The sequence below is a fragment of the Phasianus colchicus genome, chromosome 32 (assembly GCF_987193195.1).
Source record: "Phasianus colchicus chromosome 32, bPhaCol1.hap1.1, whole genome shotgun sequence".
Lineage (NCBI taxonomy): Eukaryota > Metazoa > Chordata > Aves > Galliformes > Phasianidae > Phasianus > Phasianus colchicus.
In genome coordinates this window covers 1862207-1881098 of record NC_143467.1, presented here as the reverse complement: position 1 = coordinate 1881098, position 18892 = coordinate 1862207, and the positions used below count along the sequence as shown (strand labels likewise).

The following is an 18892-nucleotide window of genomic DNA, read 5'->3' as shown; positions in this document are numbered from 1 at the left end:
CCCACAACTCCGGGGTCCCATGGGTGCTTCACCCACGGGTGCCTCACTCCCCCTCCTCCCCCCCACCCCACAACTCCGGGGTCCCATGGGTGCTTCACCCACGGGTGCCTCGCTGCCCCTCCTCCCCCCCACCCCACAACTCCGGGGTCCCATGGGTGCTTCACCCACGGGTGCCTCACTCCCCCTCCTCCCCCCCACCCCACAACTCCGGGGTCCCATGGGTGCTTCACCCACGGGTGCCTCACTCCCCCTCCTCCCCCCCACCCCACAACTCCGGGGTCCCATGGGTGCTTCACCCACGGGTGCCTCACTCCCCCTCCTACCCCCCACCCCACAACTCCGGGGTCCCGTGGGTGCTTCACCCACGGGTGCCTCGCTGCCCCTCCTCCCCCCCACCCCACAACTCCGGGGTCCCGTGGGTGCTTCACCCACGGGTGCCTCGCTCCCCCTCCTCCCCCCCACCCCACAACTCCGGGGTCCCATGGGTGCTTCACCCACGGGTGCCTCACTCCCCCTCCTCCCCCCCACCCCACAACTCCGGGGTCCCATGGGTGCTTCACCCACGGGTGCCTCGCTGCCCCTCCTCCCCCCCACCCCACAACTGCGGGGTCCCACGGGCGCCTCGCAGCCCCCCGCCAGCACCCTGCGGATGAGGCGGGTGCAGAGCGCGGCGGCGCCCCGCGCCTCGGGGCAGAGCGGGGAGAGGCTGAGGAAGCCGTGCGGCAGCGCGGGGACAACGCGCAGCGACACCGCGACACGCAGCGACCGCAGCCGCCGCGCCAGGGACACCGCGTCGTCCAGCAGCGGGTCCTGCTCACACGCCTGGGGGGAGATGGGGGATATGGGGTGATTTGGGGTCTCTATGGGGGGATATGGGGGGATATGGGGGGATATGGGGGGAGATGGGGGGAGATGGGGTCCCTATGGGGGGATATGGGGGGATATGGGGGGAGATGGGGGGATATGGGGTCCCTATGGGGGGATATGGGGGGAAATGGGGTCTCTATGGGGGGATATGGGGGGATAAGGGGGGATATGGGGGGAGATGGGGGGAGATGGGGGGATATGGGGTCTTATGGGGGGATATGGGGGGAGATGGGGGGAGATGGGGGGATATGGGGTCTCTATAGGGGGATATGGGGAGATATGGGGGGATATGGGGAGAGATGGGGGGATATGGGGGGAGATGGGGTGATTTCGGGTTTCTATGGGGGGAGATGGGGGGATATGGGGCTCTATGGGGCCAGGGACACCGCGTCGTCCAGCAGCGGGTCCTGCTCACACGCCTGGGGGGAGATGGGGGATATGGGGTGATTTGGGGTCTCTATGGGGGGATATGGGGGGATATGGGGGGATATGGGGGGAGATGGGGGGAGATGGGGTCCCTATGGGGGGATATGGGGGGATATGGGGGGAGATGGGGGGATATGGGGTCCCTATGGGGGGATATGGGGGGAAATGGGGTCTCTATGGGGGGATATGGGGGGATAAGGGGGGATATGGGGGGAGATGGGGGGAGATGGGGGGATATGGGGTCTTATGGGGGGATATGGGGGGAGATGGGGGGAGATGGGGGGATATGGGGTCTCTATAGGGGGATATGGGGAGATATGGGGGGATATGGGGAGAGATGGGGGGATATGGGGGGAGATGGGGTGATTTCGGGTTTCTATGGGGGGAGATGGGGGGATATGGGGCTCTATGGGGCCAGGGACACCGCGTCGTCCAGCAGCGGGTCCTGCTCACACGCCTGGGGGGAGATGGGGGATATGGGGTGATTTGGGGTCTCTATGGGGGGATATGGGGGGATATGGGGGGATATGGGGGGAGATGGGGGGAGATGGGGTCCCTATGGGGGGATATGGGGGGATATGGGGGGAGATGGGGGGATATGGGGTCCCTATGGGGGGATATGGGGGGATATGGGGGGATATGGGGGGATATGGGGTGATTTGGGGTCTCTATGGGGGGATATGGGGGGATATGGGGGGATATGGGGGGAGATGGGGGGAGATGGGGGGAGATGGGGGATATGGGGTGATAAGGGGGGATATGGGGGGATATGGGGGGATATGGGGGGAGATGGGGGGAGATGGGGGGAGATGGGGGGATATGGGGTCCCTATGGGGGGATATGGGGGGATATGGGGGGAGATGGGGGGATATGGGGTCCCTATGGGGGGATATGGGGGGAAATGGGGTCTCTATGGGGGGATATGGGGGGATAAGGGGGGATATGGGGGGAGATGGGGGGAGATGGGGGGATATGGGGGGAGATGGGGGGATATGGGGTCTTATGGGGGGATATGGGGGGAGATGGGGGGAGATGGGGGGATATGGGGGGATATGGGGTCTCTATAGGGGGATATGGGGAGATATGGGGGGATATGGGGAGAGATGGGGGGATATGGGGGGAGATGGGGTGATTTCGGGTTTCTATGGGGGGAGATGGGGGGATATGGGGCTCTATGGGGCCAGGGACACCGCGTCGTCCAGCAGCGGGTCCTGCTCACACGCCTGGGGGGAGATGGGGGATATGGGGTGATTTGGGGTCTCTATGGGGGGATATGGGGGGATATGGGGGGATATGGGGGGAGATGGGGGGAGATGGGGTCCCTATGGGGGGATATGGGGGGATATGGGGGGAGATGGGGGGATATGGGGTCCCTATGGGGGGATATGGGGGGATATGGGGGGATATGGGGGGATATGGGGTGATTTGGGGTCTCTATGGGGGGATATGGGGGGATATGGGGGGATATGGGGGGAGATGGGGGGAGATGGGGGGAGATGGGGGATATGGGGTGATAAGGGGGGATATGGGGGGATATGGGGGGATATGGGGGGAGATGGGGGGAGATGGGGGGATATGGGGTCCCTATGGGGGGATATGGGGGGATATGGGGGGAGATGGGGGGATATGGGGTCCCTATGGGGGGATATGGGGGGAAATGGGGTCTCTATGGGGGGATATGGGGGGATAAGGGGGGATATGGGGGGAGATGGGGGGAGATGGGGGGATATGGGGGGAGATGGGGGGATATGGGGTCTTATGGGGGGATATGGGGGGAGATGGGGGGAGATGGGGGGATATGGGGGGATATGGGGTCTCTATAGGGGGATATGGGGAGATATGGGGGGATATGGGGAGAGATGGGGGGATATGGGGGGAGATGGGGTGATTTCGGGTTTCTATGGGGGGAGATGGGGGGATATGGGGCTCTATGGGGCCAGGGACACCGCGTCGTCCAGCAGCGGGTCCTGCTCACACGCCTGGGGGGAGATGGGGGATATGGGGTGATTTGGGGTCTCTATGGGGGGATATGGGGGGATATGGGGGGATATGGGGGGAGATGGGGGGAGATGGGGTCCCTATGGGGGGATATGGGGGGATATGGGGGGAGATGGGGGGATATGGGGTCCCTATGGGGGGATATGGGGGGAAATGGGGTCTCTATGGGGGGATATGGGGGGATAAGGGGGGATATGGGGGGAGATGGGGGGAGATGGGGGGATATGGGGTCTTATGGGGGGATATGGGGGGAGATGGGGGGAGATGGGGGGATATGGGGTCTCTATAGGGGGATATGGGGAGAGATGGGGGGATATGGGGAGAGATGGGGGGATATGGGGGGAGATGGGGTGATTTCGGGTTTCTATGGGGGGAGATGGGGGGATATGGGGCTCTATGGGGCCAGGGACACCGCGTCGTCCAGCAGCGGGTCCTGCTCGCATGCCTGGGGGGAGATGGGGGATATGGGGTGATAAGGGGGGATATGGGGTGATTTGGGGTCTCTATGGGGGGATATGGGGGGAGATGGGGGGATATGGGGTCTTATGGGGGGATATGGGGGGAGATGGGGGGAGATGGGGGGATAAGGGGTGATTTGGGGTCTCTATGGGGGGATATGGGGGGAGATGGGGGGATATGGGGTGATAAGGGGGGATATGGGGTGATTTGGGGTCTCTATGGGGGGATAAGGGGGTATATGGGGGGAGATGGGGGGATATGGGGCTCTATGGGGCCAGGGACACCGCATCGTCCAGCAGCGGGTCCTGCTCACACGCCTGGGGGGCACAAGGGTGAGATTAGGGGGGATTTGGGGGGATATGGGGTCTCTATGGGGGGATATGGGGGGAGATGGGGGGAGATGGGGGGAGATGGGGGGATATGGGGGGATATAGGGGGATATGGGGGGAGATGGGGGGATATGGGGTGATATGGGGTGATTTGGGGTCTCTGTGGGGTCCCTATGGGGAGATATGGGGGCAGATGGGGTGATTTGGGGTCTCTATGGGGGGATATGGGGGGATATGGGGGGATATGGGGTGATATGGGGGGAGATGGGGGGATATGGGGGGATATGGGGGGATATGGGGCTCTATGGGGCCAGGGACACCGCGTCGTCCAGCAGCGGGTCCTGCTCGCAGGCCTGGGGGGAGATGGGGGATATGGGGTGATAAGGGGGGATATGGGGTGATATGGGGGGAGATGGGGGGAGATGGGGGATATGGGGTGATAAGGGGGGATATGGGGTCCCTATGGGGGGATATTGGGGGATATGGGGGGAGATGGGGGGATATGGGGTCCCTATGGGGGGATATGGGGGGAAATGGGGTCTCTATGGGGGGATATGGGGGGATAAGGGGGGATATGGGGGGATATGGGGGGATATGGCGGGATATGGGGGGATATGGGGGATATTGGGGGATATGGGGGGATATGGGGGGATATGGGGGGATATGGGGTCTCTATGGGGGGATATGGGGGGAGATGGGGGGATATGGGGGGATATGGCGGGATATGGGGGGATATGGGGGTGATAAGGGGGGATATGGGGGGATATGGGGGGATATGGCGGGATATGGGGTGATATGGGGGGATATGGGGTCTCTATGGGGGGATATGGGGGTGATATGGGGTCTCTATGGGGGGATATGGGGGTGATATGCGGGGATATGGGGGGATATGGGGTGATTTGGGGTCTCTATGGGGTCCCTATGGGGAGATATGAGGGGAGATGGGGTGATATGGGGGGATATGGGCGGATATGGGGGGATATGGGGGGAGATGGGGGGATATGAGGGGATATGGGGGGATATGGGGTCTCTATGGGGTCCCTATGGGGAGATATGGGGGGATATGGGGGGAGATGGGGGGAGATGGGGGGATATGGGGGGATATGGGGTGATTTGGGGTCTCTATGGGGTTCCTATGCGGATATATGGGGGGAGATGGGGCTCTATGGGGGCATATGGCGGGATATGGGGTCTCTATGGGGGGAGATGGGGGGATATCGGGGGATATGGGGGAATATGGGGTCTCTATGGGGTGATAAGAGGGGATATGGGGGATATGGGGCTCTATGGGGCCAGGGACACCGCGTCGTCCAGCAGCGGGTCCTGCTCACACGCCTGGGGGAGCAAGGATGGGATTCGGGGGGATTTGGGGTCCCTATGGGGGGATATGGGGGGATATGGGGGGATATGGGGTCTCTATGGGGTCCCTATGCGGAGATATGGGGGGATAAGGGGGGATATGGGGCTCTATGGGGCCAGGGACACCACGTTGTCCAGCAGCGGGTCCTGCTCACACGCCTGGGGGGCACAAGGATGGGATTCGGGGTCTTATGGGTTGATTTGGGGTCTCTATGGGGGGAGATGGGGGGAGATGGGGGGATATGGGGGGGATATGGGGGAATATAGGGAGATATGGGGGGATATGGGGGGGATATGGGGGGATATGGGGTCATATGGGGGGGATATGGGGGGATAGGGGGGAGATGGGGGAATATGGGGCTCTATGGGGCCAGGGACACCACGTCATCCAGGAGGGGGTCCTGCTCGCATGCCTGGGGGGAATAATGGGGTTGGGGGGGGTTTGGGGTCCCTATGGGGTCACCATAGGGCTCTATGGGGTGATATGGGGGGATATGAGGGGATATGGGGAGAAGGGACTCTATGGGGCCAGGGACACCGCATCGTCCAGCAGGGGGTCCTGCTCACACGCCTGGGGGGCACAAGGATGGGGTTGGGGGGGGTTTGGGGTCCCTTTGGGGTGATATGGGGGGATATGGGGCTCCGTGGATCCCTATGGGGCTCTATTGGACTCTATGGGGCTCTATGGAGTCTCTATGGGGGGATATGGGGGGATATGGGGGCAGATGGGGGCATATGGGGGGGATAATGGGGTTGGGGGTCTTATGGGGTCTTATGGGGTGATATGGGGTCTCTATGGGGGGATATGGGGGGATATGGGGGGATATGGGGGTGATATGGGGGGATATGGGGGGATATGGGGTCTCTATGGGGGGATATGGGGTGATATGGGGGGATATGGGGGGATATGGGGTCTCTATGGGGGGATATGGGGGTGATAAGGGGGGATATGGGGGGATATGGGGGGATATGGCGGGATATGGGGTGATATGGGGGGATATGGGGTCTCTATGGGGGGATATGGGGGTGATATGGGGTCTCTATGGGGGGATATGGGGGGATATGGGGTCTCTATGGGGGGATATGGGGGTGATATGGGGGGATATGGGGGGAGATGGGGGGATATGGGGTCTCTATGGGGGGATATGGGGGTGATATGGGGGGATATGGGGGGATATGGGGTCTCTATGGGGGGATATAGGGGGAGATGGGGGGATATGGGGGGATATGGCGGGATATGGGGGGATATGGGGTCTCTATGGGGGGATATGGGGGGAGATGGGGGGATATGGGGCCAGGGACACGGTGTCGTCCAGCAGGGGGTCCTGGTCACACGCCTGGGGGGGAGAATGGGGTTGGGGGTCTCTATGTGTGGATATGGGGAGATATGGAGCTCTTTGGGGGGACATGGGTCTCTATGGGGCTCTATAGGGTGATATTGGGGTCTATGGGGTGATATGGGGAGATATGGGGAGATATGGGTCTCTATGGGTCTCTATGGCTCCCTTTGGGTCCCTATGGGTCTCTATGGGTCGCTATGGGTCTCTATGGGGTCTCTATGGGTCTCTGTGGGGTCCCTATGGGTCCCTATGGGTCACTATGGGGTCCCTATGGATCTCTATGGGTCTCTCTGGGGCCCTTTTTGTCTCTATGGGTCCCTATGTGTCTCTGTGGGTCTCTATGGGACTCTATGGGGTCTCTATGGGTCTCTATGGGTCCCTATGGGGTCCCTATGGCTCTCTATGGGTCACTAAGTGTCTCCATGGGTCTCTATGGGCCGCTATGTGTCCCTATGGGTCTCTATGGGTCTCTGTGGGTCCTTATGGGTCTCTATGGGTCACTATGGGTCCCTACGGGTCACTACGGGTCGCTATGTGTCGCTATGTGTCCCTATGGGTCCCTATGGGTCTCCATGGGTCCCTATGGGTCTCTATGGGTCACTACGGGTCGCTATGGGTCCCTATGGGTCTCTGTGGGTCCTTATGGGTCTCCATGGGTCTCTATGGGTCCCTATGGGGTTCGTATGGGTCTCTATGGGTGTCCATGGGGTCTTTGGGGTCCCTATGGTCCCTGTGGGTCTGTATGGGGTCTCTATGGGGTGATATGGGGCTCTATGGGGTCTCTATAGGCCTCCTTGGTCCCTATGGGTCTCTGTGGGTCCCTATGGGTGTCCATGGGGTTTCTATGGGTCCCTATGGGTCCCTATGGGGTCCCTATGAGTCCCTATGGGTCTCTATGGGTCTCTATGGGTCCCTACGGGTCTCTATGGGTCCCTACGGGTCCCTATGGGTCTCTATGGGTCCCTATGGGTCTCTATGGGTCGCTATGGGTCTCTATGGGTCTCTATGGGTCTCTATGGGTCTCTGTGGGGTCCCTATGGGTCCCTACGGGTCCCTATGGGTCTCTATGGGGTCCCTATGGATCTCTATGGGTCTCTCTGGGGCCCTTTTTGTCTCTATGGGTCCCTATGTGTCTCTGTGGGTCTCTATGAGTCCCTATGGGTCCCTATGGGGTCCCTATGGCTCTCTATGGGTCACTAAGTGTCTCTATGGGTCTCTATGGGTCCCTATGGGTCTCTGTGGGTCCTTATGGGTCTCTATGGGTCTCTATGGGTCCCTATGGGGTTCGTATGGGTCTCTATGGGTGTCCATGGGGTCTTTGGGGTCCCTATGGTCCCTGTGGGTCTGTATGGGGTCTCTATGGGGTGATATGGGGCTCTATGGGGTCTCTATAGGCCTCCTTGGTCCCTATGGGTCTCTCTGGGTCCCTATGGGTGTCCATGGGGTTTCTATGGGTCCTTATGGGTCTCTATGGGGTCTCTATGAGTCTCTATGGGTCCCTGTGGGTCTCTATGGTTTCCTATGGGTGCCTACGTGTCTCTGTGGGTCGCTATGGGTCTCTATGTCTCCCTATGGTTCCCTATGGGTCTCTATGTCTCCCTATGGTTCCCTATGGTTCCCTATGGGTCTCTATGGGGTCTCTATGGGGCCCTATGGGTCCCTATGGGTCTCTATGGTTCCCTATGGGTCGCTATGGGTCCCTATGGGTCTCTATGGTTCCCTATGGGTTCCTATGGGTCTCTATGGGTCTCTATGGGTCGCTATGGGTCTCTATGGGTCCCTATGGGTCTCTGTGGGTCCTTATGGGTCTCTATGGGTCCCTATGGGTCGCTATGTGTCCCTACGGGTCTCTATGGGTCTCTATGGGGTCTCTATGGTTCCCTATGGTTCCCTATGGGTCTCTATGGGGTCTCTATGGGGCCCTATGGGTCCCTATGGGTCCCTACGGGTCTCTACGGGTCTCTATGGGTCCCTATGGGTCGCTATGGGTCCCTATGGGTCCCTATGGGTCCCTATGGGTCGCTATGGGTCCCTATGGGTCCCTATGGGTCTCTATGGGTCGCTATGGGTCGCTATGGGTCCCTATGGGTCCCTATGGGTCCCTATGGGTCGCTATGGGTCTCTATGGGTCCCTATGGGTCCCTACGGGTCTCTACGGGTCTCTATGGGTCCCTATGGGTCGCTATGGGTCCCTATGGGTCGCTATGGGTCCCTATGGGTCTCTATGGGTCCCTATGGGTCGCTATGGGTCCCTATGGGTCCCTATGGGTCCCTATGGGTCGCTATGGGTCTCTATGGGTCCCTATGGGTCCCTACGGGTCTCTACGGGTCTCTATGGGTCCCTATGGGTCGCTATGGGTCCCTATGGGTCCCTATGGGTCCCTATGGGTCGCTATGGGTCCCTATGGGTCCCTATGGGTCTCTATGGGTCGCTATGGGTCGCTATGGGGCAGTTCTGGGGTCCCCATGTGTCCCTGTGCCCCCGGTGCCGCTCACCACGATGTGCACCGGCGGCAGGCCGCGCAGCGCCCCGTCTGTCGCGAGCAGCGGCGATACGAGCGGATGTCGCGACAGCGGCGGGGGCGGGGTTGGGGGAGAGGCGGGGGGAGGGCGGCGCGAGCGGAGCGGCCGGAAGTCCGCCGGGTACGACCCCGCCCCCGGGGTGACGTCACTTCCGCTGCCCCCCGCCTCCTCTTCTTCTTCCTCCTCCTCCTCCTCGCCCCTCTCGGGGTCACGTGGTACCGCCATGCTGGGGCGGGGGCCGGCGAGGGGGGGGCGGGGAACTGCGGGGAGGGGGGGGGGGGGAATCCTCTCGTTAGCCACGCCCACTTAATTAGCACCGCCCACCTAATGAGCCACGCCCTCTCATTAGCCCCACCGTCAATTAGCCACGCCTACAATTAGCCCCGCCCTCTCATTAGCCCCGCCCGCTCAATTAGACTCGCCCGCTTCATTAGCACCGACCAATTAGCCCCACTCCCTCAATTAGCCCCGTCCGATTAGCCCCACCCTCTCAATTAGCCTCGCCCTCCCCATAGCCCCGCCCACGGCTGTCCCCTTCGCCACGCCCATCACTAAGCTCCGCCCACTCCGGCACAGCCAATCAGGTAGCCTCGCCCCCTTTCCTTAGCCCCGCCCCTATGCAACCAATTATATGAAGCCCCGCCCCTCCGTAGCCCCGCCTTCAACCGTAGCCCCGCCCCTTTCCATTACAACCCATCAACCATAGCCCCGCCCCCAGCCTTCGCCCCGCTCCCTGCCATTACAACCCATTACAACCCATTGCCCGTAGCCCCGCCCCCTTCCCGTACCACCAATGACCCGCCGGCCCGCGGCCGTAGCCCCGCCCCCAACCGTAGCCCCTCCCCCTGCCATTACAACCCATTACCCGTAGCTCCGCCCCCTTCCCGTACAGTCAAAGACCCGGGGCCCCGCCCCTCCGTAGCCCCGCCTCCAACCGTAGCCCCGCCCCCTTCCCTTACAGCCAATGTCCGTAGCCCCGCAACTCAGTTGCCCCGCCCCCTTCCCTTACAGCCAATGTCCGTAGCCCCGCCCTCACCCGTAGCCCCGCCCCCTTCCCTTACAGCCAATGTCCGTAGCCCCGCCCCCCATAGCTCCGCCCCCTGCCATTACGACCCATTACCTGTAGCCCCGCCCCCTTCCCATACAGCCAATGACCCGCGGCCCCGCCCCTCCGTAGCCCCGCCCCCTTCCCTTACAGCGCAAGTCCGTAGCCCCGCCCCCCATAGCCCCGCCCCCTGCCATTACTACCCATTGCCCGTAGCCCCGCCCCGTCTCCCTTACAGCCAATGAGCCGCAGCCCCGCACCCTTACCTGGCCCCGCGCCCCGCAGCAGCGCCCCAAGCCACGCCCCCGCCCCAGTGCGCAGGCGCCGCAGGATCCCCCCCTCGGGGGGTGGGGGAGGGGCGGGGTCCTCATCTCCGTCGCTGCCTGGGGGGGGGAGGGGAGGGAGAGGGGTCAGCGCCTGCCCTACAACTGCTATGGGGCTGCCCCACAGCTTCCGGGAGCACCTATAGGGCCGCCCCATAGCATCTATAGGGCGGCCCCATAGCACCCATAGGGCAGCCCCATAGCACCCATAGGGCCGCCCCATAGCACCCATAGGGCAGCCCCATAGCACCCATAGGGGCATCTGATAGCATCTATAGGGCCGCCCCATAGCACCCATAGGGCCGCCCCATAGAACCCATAGGGCCGCCCCATAGAAGCCATAGGGCAGCCCCATAGCACCCATAGGGGCACCCCATAGCACCCATAGGGGCATCCCATAGCACCCATAGGGCAGCCCCATAGAACCCATAGGGCAGCCCCATAGCACCCATAGGGCTGCCCCATAGCACCCATAGTGCTGCCCCATAGCACCCATAGGGCAGCCCCATAGAACCCATAGGGCAGCCCCATAGCACCCATAGGGCTGCCCCATAGCACCCATAGGGCTGCCCCATAGCACCCATAGGGCAGCCCCATAGAACCCATAGGGCAGCCCCATAGCACCCATAGGGGCATCCCATAGCACCCATAGGGCCGCCCCATAGCACCCATAGGGCAGCCCCATAGCACCCATAGGGGCATCCCATAGCACCCATAGTGCTGCCCCATAGCACCCATAGGGGCATCCCATAGCACCCATAGGGCCGCCCCATAGCACCCATAGGGGCATCCCATAGCACCCATAGTGCTGCCCCATAGCACCCATAGGGGCATCCCATAGCACCCATAGGGCAGCCCCATAGAACCCATAGGGCATCCCATAGCACCCATAGGGCCGCCCCATAGCACCCATAGGGCAGCCCCATAGCACCCATAGGGGCATCTGATAGCATCTATAGGGCCGCCCCATAGCACCCATAGGGCCGCCCCATAGAACCCATAGGGCCGCCCCATAGAAGCCATAGGGCAGCCCCATAGCACCCATAGGGGCACCCCATAGCACCCATAGGGGCATCCCATAGCACCCATAGGGCAGCCCCATAGAACCCATAGGGCAGCCCCATAGCACCCATAGGGGCATCCCATAGCACCCATAGGGCCGCCCCATAGCACCCATAGGGCAGCCCCATAGCACCCATAGGGGCATCCCATAGCACCCATAGGGCCGCCCCATAGCACCCATAGGGCAGCCCCATAGCACCCATAGGGGCATCCCATAGCACCCATAGTGCTGCCCCATAGCACCCATAGGGGCATCCCATAGCACCCATAGGGCAGCCCCATAGAACCCATAGGGCATCCCATAGCACCCATAGGGCTGCCCCATAGCACCCATAGGGCAGCCCCATAGCACCCATAGGGGCATCTGATAGCATCTATAGGGCCGCCCCATAGCACCCATAGGGCCGCCCCATAGAACCCATAGGGCCGCCCCATAGAAGCCATAGGGCAGCCCCATAGCACCCATAGGGGCACCCCATAGCACCCATAGGGGCATCCCATAGCACCCATAGGGCAGCCCCATAGAACCCATAGGGCAGCCCCATAGCACCCATAGGGCTGCCCCATAGCACCCATAGGGCTGCCCCATAGCACCCATAGTGCTGCCCCATAGCACCCATAGGGCAGCCCCATAGAACCCATAGGGCAGCCCCATAGCACCCATAGGGGCATCCCATAGCACCCATAGGGCCGCCCCATAGCACCCATAGGGCAGCCCCATAGCACCCATAGGGGCATCCCATAGCACCCATAGTGCTGCCCCATAGCACCCATAGGGGCATCCCATAGCACCCATAGGGCAGCCCCATAGAACCCATAGGGCATCCCATAGCACCCATAGGGCCGCCCCATAGCACCCATAGGGCAGCCCCATAGCACCCATAGGGGCATCCCATAGCACCCATAGTGCTGCCCCATAGCACCCATAGGGGCATCCCATAGCACCCATAGGGCAGCCCCATAGCACCCATAGGGGCATCTGATAGCATCTATAGGGCAGCCCCATAGCATCTATAGGGCGGCCCCATAGCACCCATAGTGCCGCCCCATAGCACCCATAGGGCAGCCCCATAGCACCCATAGGGGCATCTGATAGCATCTATAGGGCAGCCCCATAGCACCCATAGGGGCCCCATAGAACCCATAGGGCCGCCCCATAGAAGCCATAGGGCAGCCCCATAGCACCCATAGGGGCACCCCATAGCACCCATAGGGCAGCCCCATAGCACCCATAGGGGCATCCCATAGCACCCATAGGGCAGCCCCATAGAACCCATAGGGCTGCCCCATAGCACCCATAGGGCCGCCCCATAGCACCCATAGGGCAGCCCCATAGCACCCATAGTGCTGCCCCATGGCACCCATAGGGCTGCCCCATAGCACCCATAGGGGCATCTGATAGCATCTATAAGGCAGCCCCATAGCATCTATAGGGCGGCCCCATAGCACCCATAGTGCCGCCCCATAGAACCCACAGGGCAGCCCCATAGCACCCATAGGGGAACCCCATAGCACCCATAGGGCTGCCCCATAGCACCCATAGGGGCGTCCCATAGCATCTACAGGGCAGCCCCATAGCACCCATAGGGCAGCCCCATAGCACCCATAGGGCCACCCCATAGCAGCCCAATAGAGATCCAGAGACCCAGAGATGCCCCATAGCGACCCATAGAGACATATAGGGACCCATAGAGACCCCATAACTGCCCCATAGACACCCACAGAGACCCCATAGAGTCCCATAGGGACCCATAGAGACCCCATAGAGACCCCATAGGGACCCCATAGAGAGACCCATAGAGAGACCCCATAGAGACCCATAGAGAGACCCCATAGAGACCCATAGAGAGACCCCATAGAGACCCATAGAGACCCATACGGACCCCATAGAGACCCCATAGAGAGAGCCATAGAGACCCCATAGAGACCCCATAGAGAGACCCATAGAGACCCCATAGAGACCCCATAGAGACCCCATAGGGACCGATAGAGACCCCATAGAGACCCCATGGAGAGACCCCAAAGAGACCCATAGAGACCCATAGAGACCCATAGAGACCCATAGAGAGACCCCATAGAGACCCATAGAGAGACCCCATAGAGACCCATAGAGACCCATACGGACCCCATAGAGACCCCATAGAGAGAGCCATAGAGACCCCATAGAGACCCCATAGAGAGACCCATAGAGACCCCATAGAGACCCCATAGAGAGACCCATAGAGACCCCATAGAGACCCCATAGGGACCGATAGAGACCCCATAGAGACCCCATGGAGAGACCCCAAAGAGACCCATAGAGACCCATAGAGACCCATAGAGAGACCCCAAAGAGACCCAGAGAGACCCCATAGGGACCCCATAGAGAGACCCATAGAGAGACCCCATAGAGACCCATAGAGAGACCCATAGAGACCCCATAGAGACCCATAGAGCCCCATAGGGACCCCATAGAGACCCCATAGAGACCCATAGAGACCCCATAGAGACCCCATAGAGAGACCCCAAAGAGACCCATAGAGACCCATAGAGACCCCATAGGGACCCCATAGAGACCCCATAGAGAGACGCATAGAGCCCCATAGAGACCCCAAAGAGACCCGTAGGGACCCCATAGAGACCCATAGAGACCCCATAGAGACCCCACAGAGCCCCATAGAGATACATAAGGACCCATAGAGACCCCATAACTGCCCCATAGAGACCCACAGAGACCCCATAGAGACCCCACAGAGACCCAGAGCTGCCCCAGAGACCCCATAGAGACCCCACAGAGACCCAGAGCTGCCCCAGAGACCCCATAGAGACCCACAGAGCCACAAAGAGACCCATAGAGGCCCCATAGAGCCCCATAGAGGCCCCATAGAGCCCCATAGAAACCCATAGAGACCCCATAGAGAGACCTCATAACTGCCCCATAACTGCCCCATAGCGACCCACAGACACCCCATAGCGACCCATAGCGACCCACAGAGACACATAGGAACCCATAGAGAGACAGAGACCCATGGAGACCCACAGAGATCCCACAGCTGTCCCATAGAGACCCATAGAGACCCATAGAGACCCATAGTGACCCATAGAGACCCATAGGAACCCATAGAGACCCATAGAGACCCATAGTGACCCATAGAGACCCATAGAGACCCATAGAGACCCATAGGGACCCCATACCTGCCCCATAGAGACCCATAGAGACCCACAGAGAGACCACAGGGAGACCCCATAGAGACCCATAGAGACCCATAGGGACCCCATACCTGCCCCATAGAGACCCATAGAGACCCACAGAGAGACCACAGGGAGACCCCATAGAGACCCATAGAGACCCATAGGGACCCATAGAGACCCATAGCAACCCATAGGGACCCAAAGAGCCCCATAGAGACCCATAGAGACCCATAGTGACCCATAGAGACCCATAGAGACCCGTAGCAACCCATAGGGACCCAAAGAGCCCCATAGAGACCCACAGCGACCCATAGGGACCCATAGGGACCCATAGAGCCCCATAGAGAGACCCATAGAGACCCATAGAGACCCATAGAGACCCTTAGTGACCCCATAGAGCCCCATAGAGACCCACAGAGACCATAGAGACCCTATAGAGACCCTTAGTGACCCCATAGAGACCCATAGAGACCCCATAGAGACCCCACAGAAAAACCACATAGAGACCCATAGGGACCCATAGGGACCCCATATCTGCCCCATAGCGACCCGTAGAGCCCCATTGAGACCCAGAGAGACCCCATAAAAACCCCATAGAGACCCATAGAGGCCCATAGAGAGCCACAGAGACCCCATAGAGACCCATAGAGACCCCATAGAGACCCCATAGAGACACATAGGGACCCCATACCTGCCCCATAGAGACCCCATAGAGACCCATACAGACCCATAGAGACCCCATGGAGACCCCAGAGACCCCATACCTGCCCCATAGTGACCCATAGAGACCCCACAGAGATCCCACAGCTGTCCCATAGAGACCCATAGCGACCCATAGAGACCCATAGAGACCCCATAGAAACCCCATAGCGACCCATAGAGACCCCATAGAGACCCCATAGAGACCCATAGCGACCCATAGCGACCCATAGAGACCCATAGAGACCCCATAGAAACCCCATAGCGACCCATAGAGACCCCATAGAGACCCCATAGAGACCCATAGCGACCCATAGAGACCCATAGAGACCCCACAGAAGAACCACATAGAGACCCATAGGGACCCCATATCTGCCCCATAGCGACCCGTACAGCCCCACTGAGATCCAAAGAGACCCCATAAAAACCCCATAGAGACCCACAGAGACCCCATAGAGACCCATAGAGACCCATAGGGACCCCATAGAGACCCATAGAGCCCCATAGAGACCCGTAGGGACCCCATAGAAACCCATAGAAACCCATAGAGACCCCATAGAGAGACCCCATAGAGAGACCCCATAACTTCCCCCTAGCGACCCACAGAGCCCCATAGCGACCCCATAGTGCCCCCCCCCCCCACCTGTGTAAGCACTCAGACACTTGAGCAGCACCCCGAGGGGCAGCAGGGGGTCGAAGAGGGTGAGGAGGCGCGATGGGGACGCGGCCGCCTGCACCAAGGTGACGGGATAAGCCGCCATGATTCCGTCGGGTCGCTGCACCCCCATGGCCGCCGCCCGCAGCGCCACCGTCACGCACAGGTTCCCCCCGGCGCTGTCTCCCGCCAGGCACACGCGCTGCGCTGTCGAACCTATGGGAGAGCCCGTGTCGCGATAGCGCCCCACTGTCGTCGCGATATCGCATGCTATCGTGGCGATATCGGATGCTATCGTGGAGATATTGCATGCTATTGTGAAGATATTGCATGCTATTGTGGCGATATCGGACACTATCACGATATTGGCTATCATCATCATGATATTGAATGCTATTGTGGTGATATCGGATGCTATTGTGGCGATATCGGATGCTATTGTGGAGATATTGCATACCATCGTGGCGATATCAGATGCTATCACGATATTGGCTATCATCATCATGATATTGAATGCTATTGTGGTGATATCGGATGCTATTGTGGCGATATCGGATGCTATTGTGGAGATATTGCATACCATCGTGGCGATATCAGATGCTATCACGATATTGGCTATCATCATCATGATATTGAATGCTATTGTGGTGATATCGGATGCTATTGTGGCGATATCGGATGCTATTGTGGAGATATTGCATACCATCGTGGCGATATCAGATGCTATCACGATATTGGCTGTTATCATCATGATATTGAATGCTATTGTGGTGATATCGGATGCTATTGTGGCGATATCGGATGCTATTGTGGAGATATTGCATACCATCGTGGCGATATCAGATGCTATCACGATATTGGCCATCATCATCATGATATTGAATGCTATTGTGGCGATATCGGATGCTATTGTGGAGATATTGCATACCATCGTGGCGATATCAGATGCTATCATGATATTGGCTGTTATCATCATGATATTGAATGCTATTGTGGTGATATCGGATGCTATTGTGGCGATATCGGATGCTATCGTGGAGATATTGCATGCTATCGTGGCGATATCGGACACTATCACGATATTGTCTGTTATCATCACGATATCGGATACTATTGTGGCGATATCGGATGCTATCATGGAGATATTGCATGCTACTGTGGCAATATCAGACACTATCACGATATTGGCTGTTATCATCATGATATCAGATGCTATTGTGGCGATATCGGATGCTATTGTGGAGATATGGCATGCTATCGTGGCAATATCGGACACTATCACGATGTTGGCTGTTATCATCATGATTTTGGATGCTATCATGGCGATATTGGCTGCTATCATCATGATATCAGTCTCTGTTGCGGTGATATTGGACACTACCATCTTATCGCCTCCTACCGCCCCAACATTGCCCCAACACCACCCCATATCGCCTCCCCCACCCCTTATCACCCCGATATGACCCGATATCACCCCAACACGACCCCATATCGCCCCCCACCACCCCCTATCACCCCGATATGACCCGATATCACCCCAACACCCCCACATATCACCCCCTTCTGCCCCAATATCACCCCCTATCGCCCCAACACGACCCCATATCGCCCCCTATCACCCCCTATCACCCCGATGTGACCCAATATCACTCCAACACCACCCCATATCGCCCCCCACCACCCCCAGTCACCCCGATACGACCCGATATCACCCCAACACCACCCCACATCGCCCCCAATCGCCCCCTATCACCCCGATATGACCCGATACCACTCCAACATGACCCCATATCGCCCCCAATCACTCCCTATCACCCCGATATGACCCGATATCACCCCAACACCACCCCATATCGCCCCCAATCGCCCCCTATCACCCCGATATGACCCGATATCACCCCAATACCACCCCATATCGCCCCCAATCGCCCCCTATCACCCCGATATGGCCCGATATCACTCCAACCTGACCCCATATCGCCCCCTACTGCCCCAATATCACCCCAACCCGACCCCATAATGCCCCCAATCGCCCCCTATCACCTCAATATGACCCGATATCACCCCAACACCACCCCATATCACCCCCTTCTGCCCCAATATCACCCCCTATCATCTCAACATGACCCGATATCGCCCCCCACCACCCTCTATCACCCCAATATGACCCGATATCACCCCAACACCACCCCATATCGCCCCCAATCGCCCCCTATCGCCCCAATATGACCCGATACCACCCCAACACCACCCCATATCACCTCCTACTGCCCCAATATCACCCCAACACCACCCCATATCGCCCCCAATTGCCCCCTATCACACCGATATGACCCGATACCACCCCAACACAACCCCATATCGCCCCCTACTGCCCCAATATCGCCCCAACACGACCCCATATCGCCCTTAATCGCCCCCTATCACCCCGATACGACCCGATATCACCCCAACACCACCCCATATCGCCCCCCCCCACCCCCTATCACCCCGATATGACCCGATATCACCCCAACACCACCCCATATCACCCCCAATCGCCCCCTATCACCCTGATATGACCCAATATCACCCCAACATCACCCCATATCGCCCCTTATCAGCCCTTATCACCCCGATATGACCCGATACCACCC

At 59.5% G+C, this 18892-nt stretch overlaps 1 protein-coding gene across 1 annotated transcript in view; it reads right to left on the bottom strand.

Annotated features, from left to right (window-relative positions):
• Window positions 1–4209: 4209 nt before the first annotated feature.
• The window catches only part of LIPE (lipase E, hormone sensitive type), a 32937-nt gene continuing 18254 nt past the window's right edge, over window positions 4210–18892 (bottom strand). The window contains 4 exon segments of the mRNA XM_090128169.1: window positions 4210–4432; window positions 9275–9561; window positions 10613–10729; window positions 16245–16472. Of these exon segments, the coding sequence (XP_089984295.1) occupies window positions 4382–4432; window positions 9275–9561; window positions 10613–10729; window positions 16245–16472 (683 nt within the window). The 3' untranslated portion in view covers window positions 4210–4381.